The 22,250-nt window shown below is 41.5% G+C and overlaps 1 protein-coding gene across 7 annotated transcripts in view; it reads left to right on the forward strand.

Moving 5' to 3' along the window:
- PEAK1 (pseudopodium enriched atypical kinase 1) overlaps positions 1 to 22,250 on the forward strand; it is a 112,729-nt gene that overhangs the window by 79,770 nt on the left and 10,709 nt on the right. For 6 of the 7 annotated variants that reach the window (XM_032699681.1, XM_032699686.1, XM_032699684.1 and 3 more), the window contains 3 exons: positions 6,278 to 6,394; positions 8,170 to 8,366; positions 15,626 to 16,374. In XM_032699681.1, coding sequence (XP_032555572.1) covers positions 6,278 to 6,394; positions 8,170 to 8,366; positions 15,626 to 16,374 — 1,063 coding nt within the window. The remainder of the gene's footprint in view (positions 1 to 6,277; positions 6,395 to 8,169; positions 8,367 to 15,625; positions 16,375 to 22,250) is intronic. The other variant, XM_032699687.1, reaches the window with a different exon arrangement.

Here is a 22,250-nt window from a genome sequence, read left to right on the forward strand (position 1 = left end):
CACTAATGTGTCACAGTAGCCATGTTCCATTGAATCAGATCCATTCTCATGAATTTTTACTTTAGGAAAGTGCTTGTATGTTATGGGAAACCAGAGAATTTCTCTGCAGAAGGAGAAGGCAACTATTTGAAAAGTACAACAGAAATTAAAAATCTGTGGCTCTTGAAAGGTGCAGTGCTCAGCTTGATGCTGTGCACTGCAACATCACTGCAGCAGCCCAAAATAAACCATGGAAAAAGTTAGAGTACCTATAAAATAATCTTACCTCTGTCTTGTAAGGCCTTTAGCAGTGGACATGCTTTGTCCCCCAGCAGGATTAGATGCAGTAGAGCTGGTCACAGCATCATTTGCAGTCAGTCACATGGGCACAGTGTGCATTTCCCTGAGTGCTGACCACAGCTGGGGATCTCTTAGAATATGTCTTCCAATGTTATTACACAAACCAATCCTGAGGTACCTTCAAACTTGCATTATCTAATTCATTATAGCAATAACCTAATGGTAGGAAATTAAAAATGTTGTAAAGTGTGAGCTATGGGTGAGCCCCAGAAAATGCATCATGGCAGTGCTCTTTGGTTTTCTTCCTCCATATTTTGTATAAGAAAGCTGCAGTGTTTTTTAGTTAAGATAGTTTTAAAGTTGACTTAAGCTAACAGAAATCACTGGGTGAGCAGTTAGAGTTTACCATAAACAGATTGCCACTTGTCCTAAAGTAAAATAACTTGGTTTTCTTTCTCCACCCTCTATACAAGAAAATTGCTAGCAACCCTTGGTCAGAGTGCAGTCTCTCTAGACTTGCCCTAAATTAAATGGGGAGAAGTAGGCAGCTTTAGGGCAAGTTAAAGAATTGGAGGAGTTTGTGCTCTCGACCCCCTTTACAGGAACCCATTTTTTTCCCGTGTATCCAGGGGAACCTGGAGAAAGTGAGGTTGATTTTGATTGCATTGCCATCAGGAGATTCTCTTGCTCCCAGCTCCCCAGTGCCCCCTCTTGTACTGCCAAGACAGTCCATGTGGTCACCTGTGCTGAACCAGACTGGGGAAGGGATCCAAGAGGGAAATGACTTTGCAGGCATTTTTCAGCCAGATCAACTCCCTGGTGTGCCAGGGACAGGCAGGGAGGAGCAGCTGCTTCTGCCAGTGGTGAGAGGGCAGGAAGAGTTCCTGATTCTTGCACTGCCCTGGAGGTGGTGCTGTTGGAATGTGTGATATTCTTGCCCTGTGACTGGAGCACTTTCTGCCCTCCCTTTTGAAGGCAATTTGCCACTGCTCTGTCTGATTCACTTACTCCAAAAAGTACGTTTGCTCTTTAGTTTTCTGCAAGTTACAATGATACTGGTTAAAGCCACGTCTCTAAGTTTCTCCTGGTGAAAATGGGAGTCTCCCAAATGTTAGAACTGGAATTTCTCCTTTCTGACAATATTGTCCTATTGTTTCTACACATTTCAAAGGAAATACACTGAGATGCTCAGAAATACATTGTGGGAGCTCTGGACAGTCAGTAGCTTCATCCTTTAGTTTTTATATTCAGGTACTTAGATGCCTTGCGTTATTTGGGGATTTTTAATGAATTTTTAATAGTGTTAAAAAGACCAAGTGAAACCTTATAGTGCCAAAAAAATGAGGGGTTTTTTTGGTTGATTTTTAAGGGGGTTGGCTTTTGTTTTTAATATCCCAGTAGGTGAGAATCAGGATTGCCAAATTCCATTTTTGCACAAACAGGAGACTTAACTGATGAGGTGCTATGCTTGGTTTGTGTGAGCTCTTCAGGTATTACTATGAGGTTGGTGATAATTCAGGCTAAAATAAGTGCATGACAAAGATGTTGAAAATCTTGGGTTAAGCTTGCAGAGGCTTAGAGGAGAATGGAAGAGCTGAAGATACTGATTAGTGAACAGGACACTTCCCTAACTCAGAATGCCAAGAACAGTAAACTCACTGAAAAAAAAACCCAAACTGATGACCTGGAAAATAAGATAAGCTTTAAAAATGGCAGATTACTGGGAGGTCTTGAAAGCAAATTAAATAAGATGCAGTATTTACTTACTTTGCAATGTCCTACAAAGCTGCTAAAGATTGATAACCACAAAAGGACTGAAGGTATTTGAAGTTATCACTAGAAAGGGCAGTTTTTCCTTTGAACAGCACTTGCAAAATACTCATTTCTTTGGAAAGCTGAAAATTATCTCTCTGTTATCCAAAGGAACTTGGTTTTGGTTTATCCATGTGATTGTTTCCTTCTGTTTGATGCCAGGACACACATATGCTGGTTCAAAAGGAGCTAGCAAATGATATATTAAATTTGCCAAAAATTTGTAGATGGATTAATTTGTGCTAAAAATCAGCAGTCACGTCAGCTTTGTCATTAATTGGAATGAAAATCAGGTGTTCTTAGAACACCTGTAGTTCATGAAGCAGCAGTTGTTCTGAGGCAAAACCTCAAACTGACCTCTAAAAGGATAACATGATGATATTTCTGGCCTCAGTCACTGTAATTGATGGAGGTGGTACAGCACAGTGTGCAATCCACTCATCACAAGTTTAATAAAAAGATTCTTCAAAGGCTTTGTTATCTCATAGATCAGAGCGTTGCTATTGGAGTTTCACGAGATTAAGGCTTCTCCTCTCCTTCATTGAGACATCTCTGCTCACACCCAGCAGCAGCTTTTTAGATTGAGACGTTTCCCAAAAGCAAAGTGCAGCTCAGTGTCCTGCTGCTTCCTTGGCTTCTGCATGATGGGCTGAACTGAATCAGCCTCAGAGCCCAACTCCCCTCACTGCTTTAGGTGGCAGAGCTTTGCTAATCCTGAATTTCCCTCACTGCTTTAGGTGGCAGAGCTTTGCTAATCCTGAATTTCCCTCACTGCTTTAGGTGGCAGAGCTTTGCTAATCCCGAATTTCCCTCACTGCTTTAGGTGGCAGAATTTTGCCAATCCCAGTGCAAGTGCCCCCTGCAGGGCCACTCCCATTGCAGTTACACGTCAAACAAAGAGTTTCCTTTCACAGATACAAGTCAGCCATAACTTTCCTTTATGGGATCTTTGGCCCAGACTTGGAGGAAGTAAAGATCAAACTGAAATACTTCCTTCAGGTAGTGAAGTCTGTATATTCATTTTGTTCTGGTTCAGGTAAGGAAGCATTTTTTCCTAGCTAAAGTTGAGATTACCAATCTAATTCCTAAAATTATGTTAACTTTTACAAAAGGCTTTGAGTTCGTAACCAGTAGATCTGAGCTCTGTGTCTAGAGGAATAGGAATGTTGTGACAGATCACTCAGTAAAAACAATGGGAATCGTTGTTCTTCAAAAATGTGGTCATATATTAAGATCAGGGTTACATCCAGAGATAGGCAGGAATAACCACCACTGCCACATTCCACTTCAGCATTGTCACTGTTCCAGTCCTGCAGATTCCACAGCTGCTTCAGAAACTACTTGGGAAGATAACAAAATCTGTCAAATCACAGAAAGGCTCCGTTTAAAACAAAGTCCTTCCCAGTTTGGAGGAGCTCTGGTCTAATTCTTAGGGTGAGGCTCTCACCTGAATCCAAAACCTTTCAAGTACAGCTTGCACAAATTGATGAGGAGAATGCAGGGATGTTATAGATGAAAAGAAATTTCTTGCTTGAGCAACTCTACTGAAATGGGAGAAATTTTAGGTGGATCAACTCTCCCTTCTTGTCAAATCTGTGTTGGTTTGCTTTTATCTGGATGTCAGCAAGCTTTATCTACCTTGCTCAGCAGTGCTTTTAAAAGCATTAACCATTTATCTTACACTATTTCATCAATTAAAAACATGTGACATTTTCCTGTGGAACATCTCTTTGCTGACAGAATTGGAAATGCTGTGTGTGCATTAAGAAATAAGTTTGGTAACGTTTTATGTGAGAACTAATAAACACTGAGGACTGCTAAGGAACCAAGTAGAAGGGATTTTACCATTTATTATTTTATACATTTAGATTAAGAAATGGTAAATCTTGTATTATTGTTCTTAACTCCTCTAATACAGTTTGTAAAATGGAAAGAGTGAGAACTTAAAATGGATAAAGAAAAATATATTAGTTAATCTGTGGAACTCATTGCCGTTAAGTTTCAGTGACACTAAAGAGCTTAGCAGGATGTCTTTACTGGATTATCAAATGTATACCCTTTATCCATACAAACATCACATTATACAAGACTTGGGGGGAAAAAAAAAATAATATAAATTCTCATACTTCAGGACTAAGCCAGCTTCTAAATAATCAGAATTAGGAACTTTATGGCTTAGCTGTTTCAGGTTGTCATTTTAGAAGTTTGTTTTACTTTCCTCTTGGGTAACTGTTCCTGGCTAATGGTGGTGATGAGGAACTGAACTGCAGGAGCCACTGGAATGTTTTCCGTACCCAGAGTGCACCCTGGAACCTGGGCACTGATGGGCTCTGCTCAGTGTTTTGCAGGAATAAAGTGGTCTGTGTTCTGAGGAGAAGTTGCTGGGTAAGGTGGCCTTTGACCTCCTTCCACTCATTAACCTCCCTGCATTTTTTCTCCAGCATTATTCAGTCAGTTGAGGCTTTAGGTTGGCTTTATTAGCTTACAAGTGTAGGGCCTGAGGGGATCTCAAAGTGCTCTCTTTGACACTAAATATACGTACAAATTACACAGTTGGTGCTGTGTGTGTGTAAAACTGAGGCATCTTCCTTGTCATCCCCAGCTGCCCTGCTCTTGTTGGCTGCTGCTGTGCTGGTGCACGCTCGGGGAGGGGATCAGATCTCTGCTGGGTCCAAGGCCACATCAGCTTTTCTCTGTGTTTGTCACTAATTCCTGCCACTGGGATTTATCTGCTGTCTTGCACAGAACTGTGCTCCCTCAGCTTGGCCTCTAGACCTGCCCCTCATTGAGGAATACACTCTCACAATCACTTCTTATAGGCATTGCACATTATCTCCCTCATATTCCTTGCTGTTTATTACTCACTGTAATTGAGTAGGTGTGCTCTGAATAGAGGAAGACACAGGTCACACAGTAGCTGTGAATCCAGTGTCCTCACCAGAATTAACACTCTACACAGGCAGCTTTCTGGATTCTGCTGTTCCCAAAAGACTGAGACAAGTTAGACCACATCATCCTTTGGCAATCCTCCAAGAACTGTGAAGGAGGAGAGCCTGAAGGAAGGAGTTAGGGGCATTTGTCCCTGCAGAAAAATAACACTTTTAAAACAGTTTTGAGCTTGTGCACATGTGAATGACAAGTATGTGAATTCAGTGGAGTGTTATCTGAAGGACAGTCATTTTTATGGCAAGTTTTTTTGCTGCACATAATCTCAGCTTCTTAGGAAAACAAACGTGTTCTCTGCGTGCAGAGGGCTGCTTCCTCCAGTAACTGAATAGTTGTTTAGTGTCAGCCTCTTGTGCCCGAAGGAGCAGAGTTCTCTAAGATAATTAATTTCCTATGAAGTTTGTTTTTGAAATAAAAAAAGGGAAAAGAAAAAGACTTGGACAGAGGAGGCTGCGCCCACTATGGCAGAAGCTAAATATGTGCTCTTATGCAAGGCATCAAAGAATCCATCCTGGCAAAATAGCTATAAATATCCCAAATAAGGAGATAGCTTTAAGTATCACTTGCTACCAACAAGCAGATAGAAAGTAATACAAAATCAGGCTTTAATGGTTCTAATCACAGAGAACTGCTTGTTTATCAGCTGCTCTTCTCTTCTCGAAAACTAGTTGTTTTAACTGTTTCGTTCATGAAGCAAAAGCAACTGGGAATTTGGTTCTTGTAGCTCCCTGAGTGGGGATGGTTTCCCCTTCTGTTCCTCCTGTGTCCTGCCAGCTCTGATGGAGGGTTGCTGGGTCTCTGCACTGTGTCCGTGAGCTGGGTCGCTCAGTCTTGGTGTTAAGATCCTGGAAAGCCTTTCCCCATGGATTTCATGACCTGCCATCGAACTGCTGGGCTTTAAAATGTATTCTTTTGAGGCATGGACTACAGATCTGAGATACTCACTTACTTTTAACAGTAGGTTAGTCTTAGTTCTTAAAACTCCTCTTGAAACTTGAACGTGCTTTTCCTTAAGTAATACCATGACTAAGGCCATAGCTGTCATTCCAAAGCAGTGATGCAGCAGCCTGTGCACTGGCTTTCCTTCAGGGAGGCAGTGGAAGAGTTAAGGAGGCAGGGCTGGGGCTGCCTGGCTTCCTGGGGCGCTTTGGCAGGGCCCAGCCCCAAGGTAAACAGGAGGTGCAGTAGGTGTATCACTGTGCAGAGTTCAGCCCTTGCTCACAGCTTGCACAACTTGTAGCACACCAGAACACTGTGGAATCAATGGCTCGCCAGAGTTTCAAGACATGATTAAAAGACTCAAGAAGGCCCTGAAAGAATTTCCTTTAATGGGGAATTGTGTGAGTGAGTACAGTGGGTGAGTTGGTATTTTTTTTTTCTTTCTTCCTTTCTAGCTGTTGGTTTACTTTGGCAAATGGCTTCTGAGCTTAGGTTCAGTGTATGTGCTTGCATGTGACTGGTTTGGAGAATGAGTATGTTCTGTAGCTCACCAAGCAATACTAAAAAAGTTACTCTGAGATGTGATAACTTCTGGTTTGTGGCAATGACAGAACTGTAAAGCTGTTAGAACCTATTTCTTCTTAAAGAAAACATTCCTGTTAAGGAATGCAGGTATGTATATTATTTATAGGTCTTTAGTTAAATTTCTCCTCATCTTGAGAGCCTCGTTACTGCTTTAATTTTATGTCTGCTTTACTCTGAAATTACAGTAGGTTAACTCTTTAATGTGGATGTATTTATGGCACATGGAATGTTCCTCACACCATTCCTATGCATGGTACTAAAATGGAACAGAAAAAGGTTTCGCTGATTAAAGATTACATCTTTTTGAACTTATGCCATTTTTTTCTCTTTTACTAACAAGTTCTAATGAGTTTGGTTTGTGTCAGCCTGCAGTTCAAATTCATGAGTCTGAGCAGAAACAGCATGTGCTCACTGCACCATCCTGGGGCTCGTGTCATGCAAAGGACTGGCATGTTTTAACCTTTGCAGTCAGGGATTGCTGGAAGATTGTGTACCATGATTTCCAGGATTTTGGCTTTGCCGTAGAGACAAATATGCCTATAATTTATGTTAACTCTGTCCAGAAGTTTTAAATGCTTAGCACAAAAAATAAGTATCTGTACAGATACATGATGTGGTGATCATCTTCTGATGGAAGTGTGTTACTCCTGCCCCTTATGGAAGTCACAAGTAGTTAAAATTCTTGCTGTTGGATTTGATCAGGCTATAGTAATGAGAACTAGAGAACAGCACATTTGGCTGTAATGAGTATTTGTTTCTGTGAGTGAGAGAATGTAAAGGCACAGAAATATTTTTGCTCTAACATGTTTTTGTGGCATATTACTGATAATTGGTGCTATATTTTCAATAGGATTAGGGGGGGTTTATTAAATCTCGACCCTTTTTTCATACATATAATGCATAATTTTTAAATTATACTGCAATAAATATATCTGTGGAAACCAGTTAAATCCACAATTTTCAGAGCTATAAGTCATCACCATTTGATTGAAACTTCCTAGCTAAGAGCAGGCACAGAGGAATGTGTTCATGGCCTTTTGCAGTTGGCCTAATGCAGGTGGATTTTAATCATGGCTTAGATGAGGTGTGTTGCCCAAAGTGTCGGTTCCCAAAATCCTACCAAGCATATGAAAATCCAGCATTAAAGTTTTATGCATTTTTTGGGACTTAACCCCTCCCTTGCTACACCTTGTTATCTTTGGTTAAAGCACAATTGTTCCAATTGGTAAAAAGCACCTTAAACTCTGCTGCTGTCCTGAGTCCCACACATCTTACCCAGGGTCATGCCTGCATATGTATGTGCACGGATGTTGATTGTAGCCAAGCTGTAAAACATTTTATTATGCCTTGCTATCAAAGGCATTAATTATTATATTCCATGGATTATTATAATTAGTATAATAGTAACTAACACGTTACTATTTCAGTCACAAGTTGTTTCTTCTCACGAAGGAAAACTGTAGAAAATTGTCCTTAACAAAGGAGGGCGAAAGAACTTGTTTCTTTACCGGCTCATTCCCCCTCCTGAAAATGCCTCACCTGGTATTTTGCCAGGAGAATCTCATGCCCAGCTTTGATCTCCAGGTGATTTTGTCCTGTTTGTTTCAGTCAAGTGCCCGATGACACGACCCTGGAGGACTTGTCCCCCCGTGTCCCCAGAGCCGTGTTTGTGAAGCAGGACAATGGTGGCAGCGCCTCCGTCATTCCCGTGTCGTCCGCGCGTCCTCCGCAGGGGGAGGAGGAGAAAGAAGAAGCTCCACATTCTCCCAACTTAAATACCTGCAGTGCCACGTACAGCAATTTAGGTAAGTGTGCTCTCAGGGAAGAAAATATCAATTGGATCTGATTTTGGATCCCTTTCCAGGGTGGGAAGAACCTTTTCTTCTGAACGGCTCAATGCACCTTCGTAAGGGGAGCTTTTAAAGGCTGACTTTTTAATATTGATTTGTAGAAAATAAAGTTATGTTGTCTCCTTCTGTGATCACAACAAGAAAGTGAGGATTCAGCAAACTCAGAGGTTTGTTTTCCTGTAATTTAAAACAGCCTTTTAATTGGTCCTGGTGATAACATCTCAAAGGATTTTAAAAGACACATTGTTTTACCTTTTTGGAGAAATTTTGTCAAAGAGGTTTAAAACACAGAGCAAATGACCTAATTTCTTTAGAAACAGTAAGTAGATTTCAATATTTTTCCAAACTTCAACAAAAGATAGGACTTTTTATTTTAGAGCATCAGTAGCTGCTACAATATTTGTAACCATCTTTTGTTGACTGAAACCTCTTTTATCCTAGTCTGAATGCTCCTTCATAATAAGATATGAATGTCCTGTCATTACTAAGTTCCTGACTCATATTAAAAAGATACATGGATGCAGTGCCTCTCTGGAAGATAAGGGAGCAACACAAATAAGCATCTCCTGATATCCAGTATCAGTATTATCAGCCTAACTTTCTGAAGCATTTTGATTTGAAGTACAGTGAATTTAGGGATACCTCCAGCCAGATTTCCTAGAAGAACCAAATCTCTCATTTATTTACGTTCCAGGATATCTGAATACATGTTTTTCAGTAACACCCCAGCCCTGTAAACACACCAACTTCTTAAGTGCTTGGCCAAGAGTAAACTGGCTGTGTTGAGATGGCTCACGAGTGCAGGGGGTTTGGCATGTTCACACATGTTTCAGGGATCAAGGGCTAAATTTCAAACCCTCAGGTGCCTGCATTCCTTAGACAGTCAGTGATAGTGTTGCATTTTTTTTGCTTGAATGTGAATTAGCGGTGAACTTATGAGAGTATTCTGCTATTAAAACATTCATTAGATATCGTTTGTAAAGCATAAAGTAGAAAAATACCCCGCCCAAGAGTGATACTAACACCTACCAAGAAACTCTTCCTCTGAGGAGGAAAACTAAAATTTATACTTTTATGGTGAATTACTCAAAGGTCTAATGAACTATTTTCATTATAGTGAGTATTTTCATTTTATCTGTGTCTGTATTTTCTGTATTTAGGAGATAGCTCCATGCAGGCAGAATCCAGGCAGTAGATGTAGCTCCCTCAGAGCTGCTTACAGCACGTTTAGCCCATGCAGTAAAATACCATTAAACACTGGAAAGGGTCACCCAAAGTAGTTGTGGAATATCTGGGGAGATACTCTAAACCTGACTGGACACGATCCTGGGCAACCCCCTCCAGCTGACCCTGCCTGACCATCTCAAGGGATCCCTTCCAACCCAAACACTGTGGTGATCCCTTCCATCAGCCCTGGCTTGTGTTAGTGCTGTTCTAGAGTTTGAATGTTCCCTCTCAAAACCACATAAAACTGAACCCCTTGGCATTTTATTCAAAATCTTCTCATCCTTGGGTCACTTTGAGCTTTGCTGTCACCAGAGGAAATTTTAGGTATGAAAGAGTTAAGTCAGCTTTAAGGCTTGCCTGGGTCTGGCTCAGCCTGGCTGCCTGTTGTTAGGAGCAATGCTTCCCTAAATGGCACTGAGTTCTCTGGCTGCCATTCAAAGCTCTTCTGGTTTACTCAAACAACCTCACTTTCTAGTTCTGATGGCAACAGAGAGATTCCTAGGTAGGCACAGAGAAGAATTCCTACTTGTTTTCACATCTTGCATCACCTAGGCAGCAAAGTCTTATCTTTTGTAGAATTAACAAATACTGGTATGTGAAACTGGAAGAAAGGATAATATGAGAAGTTACACCACATTTGACTCTTGCTCCAGCTGCAATTGGAGCTGCACAGTGCAGTTTGGAGTTTGTAAAATACATCATGTGAGCATCTCAATTTGCAGCATAATGCACAATATTCATTTTAAATACTAATCTGATGCGTATTCTATGTTTTTTATTTAAAAGCAGATAATATGTTACTACTCTGATAAATGTCTAATCTTCAGTTCTCACATGTCACGTGAAAGTTCATGAACAGAAATAACTGCAAACTTTGGTAAATTGTCCTCTGCAGTCAGGTAATAGTTTATATCAGGTACTGCCCTTAAAATATATTTGGTTTGGCCTTCCAAGAGACAAATCTTACAAAGCAGAAGATTCTCCTCTGGGAATCAGGTACAATATAAAAGACTTGGGGCTTTTAAGAGGTCCCACCATGATGACAGGAATAAAGACTGTTCCTGGCTGTACAAATAGAAGAAAACTTCAATAGGAGGAGAGAGGTTCTGTCTGTCTCATTTTTTTCCCTGCAACTGCTGTGGTCACAATTTGAGAAGAATGTTTAAAGAAACTGTACAGGCTCTAAAGAAAAGCTTTGCAAATGCCTTGTATTGTGGCAGGCACTTCATGGGGACTAATTCAGGAAACTCAGTGTGTTCAGCTTATCAAAGCAAGAGTCTGGTTTGATCGTGGTGTGGATGCTCGTGGGGTGTCATGAGGGATACCTCTGGTATCAGCTGATTTCACAAACTCCAGGGGCTGCCAGCTCAATCGAGATGCAGAAACAAATGTTCAAATGTGTAAGATAGGGCCTGGATATTTCTTTTTATAATGGGGGCCTTTATTGTAACACAAGTTAATTCAGGTAAGCCCTGTAGCTGATGATAAGGAAGACAATAGACTAGATAATTAAAAACCTTTCCTTTACAAACCTTTAAATTGTTCTGTCTTTGTCTGAATTTGTTGGGGAAATTGAGTTGATTGAATTTGCATCGCTGTAAGTAGATTAAGGTATTCTCAATGTACTCAGGATAGTATTTCTGTCATTGAAAAAAGAATAGGTTATTTCATTATCAGTGACTTTCCTCTTTACACTTAAAGAAGTGGGCAAAAAGGAGGATAAGTTTCTAGGGTTTGTGATTGCTGACATTGGAAAAAATCCCAGATCACAGCATCTGCCATGGAGCACTGCCCCAGTCAGTAACTTAGACCAGGGCAGTGTGCTTTAGCCAGGCTGTAAATAAGGTGCTGAAATCATTGCTGACTAAAACTGACAGCTCAGTGACAGACAGTGATTATAACACCAGTCTGGTGCATTTTGTGTAATATATGATTAGCACAGGTAATACCTTCAGCGTGCTGTGATGGAGGGTGGGCAGCAGGACCTGCCAAGTCACCCAGCAGACAAGCTGAAGCTTCTGGGATCTGCAGCCCACTACCAGAGACCTGTGCCCAGTCTCAAATTATTGCTGAGAAACTGGAGGTGCATCCCAAATGTTACTTAACAAATGTCAGCTTTCCTCTCTGTTACATATCTCAGAGTTTCGGTGAGATTTTTATCTATTAAATTAACACTAAATGAGTAAACAACTGAGTGTAGTGCAGGATTTCATGGAAATCTCTGTACTGAACAATGTTATGGAATAGTGGTGTACGTGTGCAGCATTTGCTGGATTGGGGGCTGTGAAGTGTGCTGGGAGCTTTTGCAGTGGTTAGAAGGCACCTTATGCCCTTGTGGATTTTTTTCATGGTTTGGTTTTATTTATCAGTCAGGGTAAGAGTTTTATTAAGGAGTGATGTCAGATTTGATAGGTTCACCCACTCACATCAACAGGCTGCACTGCAAAGTCTGATGATAAATCAGTTACCCAGAAAAATAACATTTAAATGCCTTTTTCAGAGCTCCTTTAGAGTTTCAGACCTCTGCATGGTGTCTAGAGACTTCAGCATTAATATTTAAATAGTGTAGTGAGATTCTGTAATGGAAGATGTTATTGAACTGTAGAATTAGTTAAAGCTCTCTAGAAAGCTGCTGTCTATAAAGAGTTAAATTTTTTTCTGTCATTGAGCGGTCTGGAATCCACTTCAAAGCTCTCTGTAACTGGTAGCCCAATATTGTGCCTTTTCACTTGCCTCCCAAGAGTGTGGCTCAGGCTGAACCTTGCAGTGTTGGTGAGCCCGTGCAGTAGGTAGGGAAACGATGGTTTTAGGCATGCAAGGGGAGAAGGAAAGGATAGGCAAGAAAAGAAATAAATGCATTGCTGGTACTTCTATGCAGCAGAATATTATTGTGCCTTTGACAGGGACAACATTTAAGACAGCTTTTTTCTTGCTGGGTAATGAATTTATAAAAATGAAGTTTCCTGCCTCAGGAAAGCTGAGCTGGAAAGACTGGCCCAGTGGGTATGAAACAAATGTACAGTGTTAAGAACTCAGCACAGCAACAGCACAGACATGAAGCTTTTCAACTGTGTAATACAGATGGGTAGATTTCAATATGGAAAACTTGTTCTTGTGGGGAGAAACAACAACTATAACGTGGCATGTTTGACAAACTCAGTATTTTCCTCAGCTGAGAATACTTGAAACAGTGACTACAGAACGACTTGTATGTGCAGTTCTCTGGATCCTGCCACCCCCTCCATACTCCTGCAGAAAATCGCTTCTGGCTATGAAAACCTTCCCCAATTCTGTTTGGATGTCATAGTTCCAATGCAAAAGCAGCACTGGTTGCAGTCTCAGGGCCCTCCTGTGTATGAATGGCTTTTGGAGGGCAGGGCCAGGAAAGCAGAAAGAAAACAAGAATGGAGCAGTAACACTGTTATAAATCTTACCTTTCTTGGAGAGGGCTCCTGCTGCTGCTGCTGCTGCTGCTGCTGCTGCTGCTGCTGCTGCTGCTGCTGCTGCTTCACATGTGCATCTTGCTCTCATTTGTTTTCTTCTTGTTTCTCTCTGGCATCTGTGCAGTCCTTAGATTAGCAGATCCTCCTGCAGTAGTGTCCTCTCTCCCACTCCAGGCTGTCTCAGCAGAGTGGGGAAGAGGGGAAGGATAAAAAAACAGGCAAGTGATCTTTAACACAGTGCTGCTGGGGAGAAGTACATAGGTCACAGAGTTGGTAAGAGTAAGTAGTTGTGGAAGAGGGCACGTGTTTGGATGAGTAAGAAAACTGGATGTGAAGTAGAAATGAACTCGTTTCAGGACTAAGGAAAAAGGCTGTGGCATCTGGATGCATGTCTGGCATGCAGGCATCAATTCTACTTTTGACTCTGCACCTCTGCAAAGGGGAGATTTCTGACAGAGTTCCTGTACAGCCCGACTGGCCCCAGGGTCAGTGGCTGCAGCACAGCAGTGAGAGGCAGAGCTGCCACTGTAGAGCTCTCTGGCTGCACTACCACGATCACAAAGGAGCAGTGGAGTCCCCTGAGTCCCTGAGCGTTAAATTTCTTTTAGCAACCTTGAAAATGATTTGCAATCTTCCCTGAAGATCGGGTATGTACAAAGCTGATAGAGTTTCCTGCTCCAAATTCGGTTTTTTAAACATTGGAAGAGCCAGGCTTATCATTAAATCCGTAAGGCTCTTCTGAGGGTTTCTGGAGCTTAAACAAAAGATAGGGATAGAACTTCCATTTGTGATGTTGTCTCCTTGAAATGACTGAAAAGAGAATGATTGTTAAAAATGCAGGATGCAAGGCTGTTGTGTTTGTGGATACATATAAAAATACAATCCTCTTTGATCTTTTGAAATAATTTCAGCATTCTAACCCAGCATTCCAGGTTTTTGTGCATCCCTGGCCAAGTGGATCTAGGATTCTTTCATATTCAAAAAAACTATAACAACGTATCTAAAAAAGTAAAAGAGGTTATCTTTTATTTTTAACAGACTGCAAAGTCATTTATTATTAATAATGGACTGAAGTGATGTAATTCACATCTGAATCTGAGATCCCCCAGTTTGGTTCAGCATTCCAGCTCAGTCCTCTCTTTACAAGGATTGGTGGGCTTGGCAGTGGTAGTTTAACAGTTGAACTCAGTGATGTTTAAGGTCTTTTCCAGCCTAAACAATTTTATGATTCAGCACGTTATAAACAGCCAAATAGTCAAGGTGTCTGTTCCTTATTAGAAAAGATGCTCCACTGCAATTATTGTTTTCATGTCTGCTGTGTTGCAACTGTAAAAATTGGCTTCCTACCTTACTGTGATAGTGAACCTCCCAGGAGTAGTAGGAAGCTTATAAAATAATTTCTCTGAAAGTAGCAGTTGATTATTAAGAGTGGAAAGATCTCATTTTGATATGAGTAACAACTGTTTAATTGTCCCAGAGCAGCAAGTTGGTCATTTGTATTGTCTGTTTATTAGGTTCTGTTCTCCATTATATTATTGTCATTTATTTGTTCTTCATTTCCAAGGACTCTGGCACTTATAAAAGATAATTGCCCTCTATAAAAGCCATTCAGAGCACATGACAGGAAGTTTATCTTCCCTGGGTTCACACAGATGTCTGAAAGCAGTCTGTCAGTGGAAATTCTGTGCTTGTGTGTACGTAACCTGCTGTTTGGAATTTCTTGACTGAAGCCGGGTCAGATTATCTAGGAACACAATGTTGCCAACAAAGGTACCCATGGCAAGAGAGGAAGGGAAATGTGTTAGAGAAGTTACAGCTGGGGGAAGGGGTGTGAGTTTTAAATTGTAGGGTAAAAAATATTTCTGTCAAAACACGACTCTGTTCTCAATGGGAACACACTTGTCAACCTGAGTGAAAATAGGCTTAATTTCCTTGTTTCCAGCTGGTGAATCTGCTGGGGCAATCCTAACTTCCCAATGTGACCACAGAAGTATCCAAACTACATTATTTGTGTCTGAAGGTTTCTGGTTTCCATTCTGAAATAAGATTTTCAGCCTCTCTGGCAGATTTCCCAATTTATGGGAATTTATGGACTGCTATCTACCCATAGTTTTGGCACATCCGAATAGGAAGTCAGGAATAATATTATAGTTGAGTGCAGAAGAAATTATGGGTGGCTGGGTGTAATTGCTGAAACTGGACTTTGGCCAAAGTGCCAAATTGATGTTTGGTTTTTCCTTGCACTTCTTGTCATTAATCAGGTGGGAGGTAAAGTGGCAGCATTGCTGGCACTGACACTGATGTTAATATATATGCCAGGGTCAAACCAGGACTGGCTGGATGTAATGACATGTATGGGATGCTGATTTGGTCATTTTGCTTAGTAATTAGTTCATCTTTTCATATATGTATTTAGGGGTTTTTTAAATATTGAGAGGGTCCCGGTCAGCTTTATTTTTTGCCTTAAACTTCTTTGCAGAGCACAAATGTGAACAGCAGATGCAAAGTTCTTTAATGTTCTGTTACTATTATCTTATTCCACAGGACAGTCCAGAGCAACCATGATCCCTCCAAAACAGCCGAGGCAACCCAAGGGAGCTCTGGATGATGCCATTGCCTTCGGAGGACTCGTAGACCAGGAGACAGTGAACAACCTGCAGCCAACCCCACCTCCACTGCCAAAGAAAACGATCCTGAGAGCTAACACGGAACCGACTCCCAGAGATCTCCAGAAGCAGGCTCTGGAGAACAACCTGTGCATCATGGCCAATCCCACCTACGACATCGACACCAACTGGGAAGCGAGCAGCGCCTGCTCCTCCGTCAGCCTGGAGCTCAAGGTGCTGGACACCGAGTCCGGAGATTCCTTGGACCGGCCTACGGAGAAACTGAGGGCAACCACGTCGGCCACGAACAGTGTTTCCAGCCTAACCACTATCAGTATTAAGGACCGGTGCTCCAACAGCATGGAGTCTCTGACGGGCAGACACCTCTCGCAGGCCAGGCAGGGCCGGGGGGTGCAGAAGCCGCAGAGACAAGCACTTTATCGCGGGATCGAAAACCGGGAGGAGGTGGTGGGTAAGATCCGAGGCCTCCACGCCGACTCCCTGAAGAAGCTGGCGCTGAAATGCGAGGATCTGTTCATGGCCGGGCAGAAGGACCAGCTGCGCTTCGGGGTGGACAGCTGGTCCGACTTCCGGCTGACCAGCGACAAGCCCTGCTGCGAGGCCGGCGACGCCGTCTACTACCCGGCTTCCTACGCCAAGGATCCGCTCAACAACTACGCAGTCAAGGTAAGAGGGGCCTGAAGAATGGTAACCCCGGGCATCGGTGACCAAATGTGACAACCACCACGCTCTGCTCCACATCCAGTAGTGACGGGGCCTACGAATACCCGTGGGTGCTGCTGGCAGCAGCGCTGGGTGAAAAGTAGGTTGCCCAAAATACAGGCTCTTACTTCTTGGGGTTAGTCTCTTTTCCCAGGCAACTCTCAGCAAGGCAAGAGGGCTCGGTCTTCAGGGGAGGTTTAGGTTGGATATTAGAAAGAATTTCTTTCCAGAGAGGGTGCTCAGCCATTGGAATGGGCTGCCCAGGGAAGGGGTGGATTCTCCGTCCCTGGAGGTTTTTAAGATGAGACTGGATGTGGCATCAGTGCCACGGGCTGGGAACCACAGCGGGGTTGGATCAAGGGTTGGACTTGATGATCTCAGAGGTCCCTTCCAACCCAACTGACTCTATGATTCTGTCAAGAGCCATGTGTGGCATTGGTATCTGCTGTTTAATTTCATGTTTTTACTGCAGTTCCAAAATTACTGGAACAAAATAAACACATCTCGGTCTTTACCATTGTTTAATGACATTTTGAAAGAAAAGCTGAATTATTTTAACATGGGTCAAACTCACAGTGAAAAAATCCTTTTGATTCATCTGCATGGGGAGGAACTTAAGTCATCATTCTTAGTTAGCAAAGATTTCCTAAAAAACTGAAAATTTTCCGTTTTCAGAGCCGTGTAATTCTAAGTGTAAATTCTAGGCTAATATATCTCTTATGTTCCCATATAGGGTCTTACATTTTCACCAGTGTTCCTTACCAGCCTTTCAAAAGCTCTGTCTACAGCCATCAGTGTTGCCTTATAAATTCTTCAGCTAACACATTAAAGAAATAAAATTTACTAGATTTACTGCTAATATATTAATGCTTAGTTGGCAGCTGCCTCACTAGATGTTGTTACTTTATGGACTTTTATATAGGTAGTTCTTCCTGAGCACTGTATCTGTGCATTTCTCAATGCTTATCTGGGAGGAAGATAGTGAGAAGGACAGCTGAGACTCATAGCTCTGTCAGGCTTCCTGGATGACCTTGAGTAAATCACCGAACTTCTGACTCCTCCTTGTTGAAACTGAGATAAAACATTTATTACCCGACACGGATGTGTGAGGCCTGATGAGTTATTCCTTACAGAGCACCCTGACATTCTCACAAGGGTGGTGCTTTACAGGAACAAAATGTTGTTACCAGTCCTGCGTGATAGTTTGCAAGTAAGATATGAAAAAATAAAAGGTCAAATTGGTGCAACTGATAGTTTTCTGAAACTTGAAAAGGCATCTTTTTAAGGCAGATTTCTGGGCATAACCATTTATATTTTGTTAATTATTAAGGACCTCAAAAGATGTGAAATGAAACCTGGATGTCTTGTGGATGCCACTTGGTACAAAGTGGCCAAGGAAGAATCAGGCCGTGAATGTGTCTCTGGCCATCAGCTCTGGCTGCAGAATCAGCCCCCTGGCATTGCTCCTTACTGGCTTGGATTGTTTTGGTTTAATTCCAAATGGTTGCTTCTAGGGCCCAACGAGGTATTTTTCTCTAAAGGCAGGTTTGAGCTGTCACTGACGTGACACCTCTTTGCACATCACATTTGGGCCTTTAAAGCATTACCTGACTGGCAAGACCTGTTGTTCTGTTATCTGCTGTCCTCCTAAATACACTTCCCCTGTAGGAAGCCAGGGAGAAGAAGGAACAGCAATGTAACATGGTCAAGTAGGTGCTAAATTTTCCTTTTCATAATTCAGGTGTCTTAAAAATAGTTCTCAGACTAACAACATTTATTGCACTTCACTATGTGAGTGAAGTGTCCACAGAAGATCCTTGAGCTCAAGGTCACCGTGAGCTGTTGTGCTGTTACAAGGAGAGGAAAAGTTACTCTTGAAAATACCTTCCCAGGCACTTAATGTGATAGGGGAATGTGTTTGCCCCAGGTTGATCTTTTACTTACAAGCCATCAGTGCAGGCTCAGGTTTGTCCAAAAGCTCATAACAACAGATTGCTATGACATTACACAGAGATTTGGGGAATTTAGCTTTAACAAATACGCCAGTTTTTACTACCGTGGGTGTTTTTTGTGTGAGCCAAATTACATCATAATCTACCTTCAATAAATCAGCTGTGTCTTCCTGCCATTTGAAATCCCTCGTCCCCAAAACAGGATGGAAAAAAGAGTGAGATGAAAATTACCAATGTGCCTATTGAATCCAAAATATGGTCTTCCTGTTGTTTTGGAACAACAAGTCTTAGAAATGCATTTTGAAAGTGTACATGGAGCCACATCTTCAGGCAGTGTGAATATATGTAGCTCTTTTGAGTTTTGCAGAACTACCCAAGCAACACTGGCTAACAGTTCAGACAGTTCTTAAGTTCTGTGATTTTCATATTAGATCTGAGAAAAAATGTGATAATGAGATTTTATAATTATTATTCTCTTCATAGAAAACAAGAGATTGACCCCCCAATCGGTGTTAATGGTCTTAATGCACAAATTTAAAAAAAATTTAATATTCTAGCTCCAAAAATAGAACTACAAAACCACTGTTAAAAATTCAGCTTTAACCATTTGACTACTGCTGAGTTAAATTTAGAAGAATGAACATTTCATACAGATGAATGTTTATGTTCTGGTGGTTTCACCAGCAAAAGATGCTCTGATAAATTTGGTGGAGAATGAGCACAACTTGTTCTGTTGGGGTGGATGTTAGAGGAAATGTTTATAGGGGTGTGTTGTTTCACAACACTGTATTATGCTTTTTGCTTCACTCTCACGTAATCTTCTCGTAAACACCTTGTGCAAAAAAAGTTGCAGGAGGCCATGTGGAAATTATTTTGACTGAAACATTATAAATAAAACCAGTACATAAGTTGTGATCAGAAAACTACTTTCTCTAACAGAAAGATAAAAGCTTCCTTACAAGGAAGGTTTCCAAAAAGTTCCAGACCCTGAGGTGGTTTTTTTTTTTTCACTAAGTGCAGTACCACCTCCTAAGTAGCTGGTAGATCTGGGACAATATGGATAAACATTCCCCTGAAACCACAGTCTTACCAGTAATTCCAAATATGTGGTGAAAAGGTTACACTAAAGCAAAAGCAGAGAGCAGCAGCTCTTTGCACACAGGAGACTGGGTGAGTTCAGCTCTCAGTGTCCCAACGGGCAGTGATGTCACAGGGAGCTTTTTTATTAAAAAAATAAATAAATATATGACTCAGAATGAGTAATAGACGAGGTTATTATGTCAGTGACATAAACTACTTCCACTTTCAATATGAAACTCTCCGACATCCCAGCCCAACACGTGATTCCGAGTCCACAGGGAGCAGCAGAGCCGTAAAACCCGCTGGGCTCGCTCTGGCCACGGGCAAGTGGTGCAGTGCTGTTCATTGGGATGGCAGGAAACAGCTCAAAAGGAGCAGTTCAAATTTATTGCTTTGATTGCTGCAGGGCAGGCAGAAGTTTTTCTAGCAGTAAAACCTGAGGATTTCTTGTAAGGCTCCTGTCCCAGCTGTAAAACAGAGCAATGCAGAAGTGAACAGTGCTGGGCTGAGCCTGGCTGACAGTCTCCTGCTTGCAGCTGACAATTATTTTCTAGTTATGTTTAGTTTGTCACAGTGTGCTGAGGTGTTTTTTTGGTAATTCAGTTTCCTAGTGGAGCTTCTTGACAGAAGTGTTATTTAAGGTCATCCCAGAACTTGATGCCTCAGATCAAAATAAAATGTACATTCAACTTCGAGCCCATTCTGAGTTCAGTCACGGCAGGAGAGAATTCTGTATTTTGGCACATCGTTAAAAAGTCAGAGCTCTATTCCAAGGCCAGATCAAGAAAATGAGGTCAATCAGATATCAAACTGGCCTCCTTGGAAAACAAGGTTGTGCCAAGAATAAGCTATCAATTTGGGATTAGCAAGCTTTCATTCTACACAGAATTTCATTTGCAGTTGTCCCTCTGTGCAATACAACAAAGTAGCACAGATGGTGCAGTCTTTGTGATCTTCTGTGTTTCTCATTTTCAGCACTTGTAAATTCATTTCCCACAATATTCATCGTGCTTTAAGTTCACTGATGCCCTGTAAAATGCATAGGACAGAGTGGAAATGAGATTCCCTGCTGGGGAAGTGAAAGTCAGCTGATGGCACAGTAGGCTACAGGACTCATAAAGGAAAAATAAAAGCTGATGCAGAACAGTTTGTAGAAGCTCTGAAACATCCAAATCCTGCTTCTTGGGCTGGGAGCAGGGGGGAAAATTGAAATGGCAGGATGTAAAGAAACCTGCCCTGTCCCTGTAAACGTGACAGAAGTTTAGTTCTATGGATGCATTAAAGATACATGATGACAGTGCATTCCAGAGAAAAGGAAGATGGATACTTTCCATTCCTTCCTACTTGTACCTCTTCTTTTTTCTCATGGCTTTCTTGCATCATAAGGAAGGGCTTTTTACCAACATTGCTTCATCTTTTGAACAACCAGCTCTTTATCAGCTCTAGAAATAAGGCTGGCCAAGCCCTTATCAACAGCTTCCTTTCAGCTGTTATCACATACCATATCTCCACAGCTCAGCTGGATGGAGCTCATTAAAGCAAAGGGTGAAGGACTGATTGATCCTACTCTCTGTGGGTGTTAGATATTTTCACTTTTTTTTCCTCTACCAAAAAATAGGCGTTCAAGCCATATTATGTCTGTAAAAGGCAACGGGATTTCCATATTTTTGAGTAGACAACTGGAACAGACAAAAGCTTTAAAAATGCAAAGGAAACTGGGCTGTACATTTATTCACAGCTTTGACACAGCATTTAACCATCACAAACAGAAAAGCAGCTCTGTGTGCACTCTTCAGCAATGCATCACAAGCAGTTGAAAGCACTTGTTAGGAAGGCCATCAAAGTGTCACAACTTGTTCCCTAAATCTTTTCAAATGTAAGTCCAGACTTTGGTCCCATAACTTCCTCTGACTCAAACCATTTTGAAAATTATAAATCTTGGTCATTCAGGTGATAGTTTGAGGTGATAGTGGTGTTATTCCAATACGAAATGCTTGGGTGAGAATGATTAGCCATTGATAGTATTAAACACTAGTATTCACTACTGCATTGCAAAATGGTAATATAAAATAGAGCTCCAAGTAAAAACTGCAACTCAGAAAATGATAGCATAGTGCAGGAAATAAATAAAATTTGAATCCTATAAACTGTCTTTGAACAGATCAATAAGAAAACTAAGTTTGTCTCCACTACTTTCAGTACATTTTCCCCATTCTAATAAGATATTTGTAAATCAGAATGTGAACACTGCAGTATAAAACCCCAGGATGTACCTGAAGAGTAGCCTCTTACAGAGACATCAGATTACTGCAGGTCTGTCTTCTAGAAATTGCTTTATGAATTCAGGCAGGTGTCTGATTTGTTATTAGACCCCAGGTTTGGGTGCTGCCTCCAGACAGCCCAGCTTTCCCTTCCCCTTGGCGATTACAGAGTGCCTGCTGTACCAATTCTGGTGTTTGTGTAGTCAGCAGTTTAATCAGCCTGAAATAACCCAGCTGCCTCCTCCGCTTCTCACTCCATGGTGTTTGTAAACAAGAGGCAAGAAGCAGAAAATACATCTCTCATCACATCTCAGCTCTCTTTGTAGATACTGCATCCACGTTTGTGCATCCATCTGCTTCTCTGGATTAAACAAGAGAAGGAAAAGTGTCCAAAAGCCATCACCACTGGGCATTTGTGGGATTAGATTTTTTTTTTTGCCCATATTGATTATATTCCTTAACAGCAGAATAAGGAGGGAAAAACTCTTTTCATGAATGCAGTCATTTTAGTATTGGTTTTAATCATATTATTATTTAGTATTTAATT

This window comes from Chiroxiphia lanceolata, chromosome 12 (assembly GCF_009829145.1).
Source record: "Chiroxiphia lanceolata isolate bChiLan1 chromosome 12, bChiLan1.pri, whole genome shotgun sequence".
Lineage (NCBI taxonomy): Eukaryota > Metazoa > Chordata > Aves > Passeriformes > Pipridae > Chiroxiphia > Chiroxiphia lanceolata.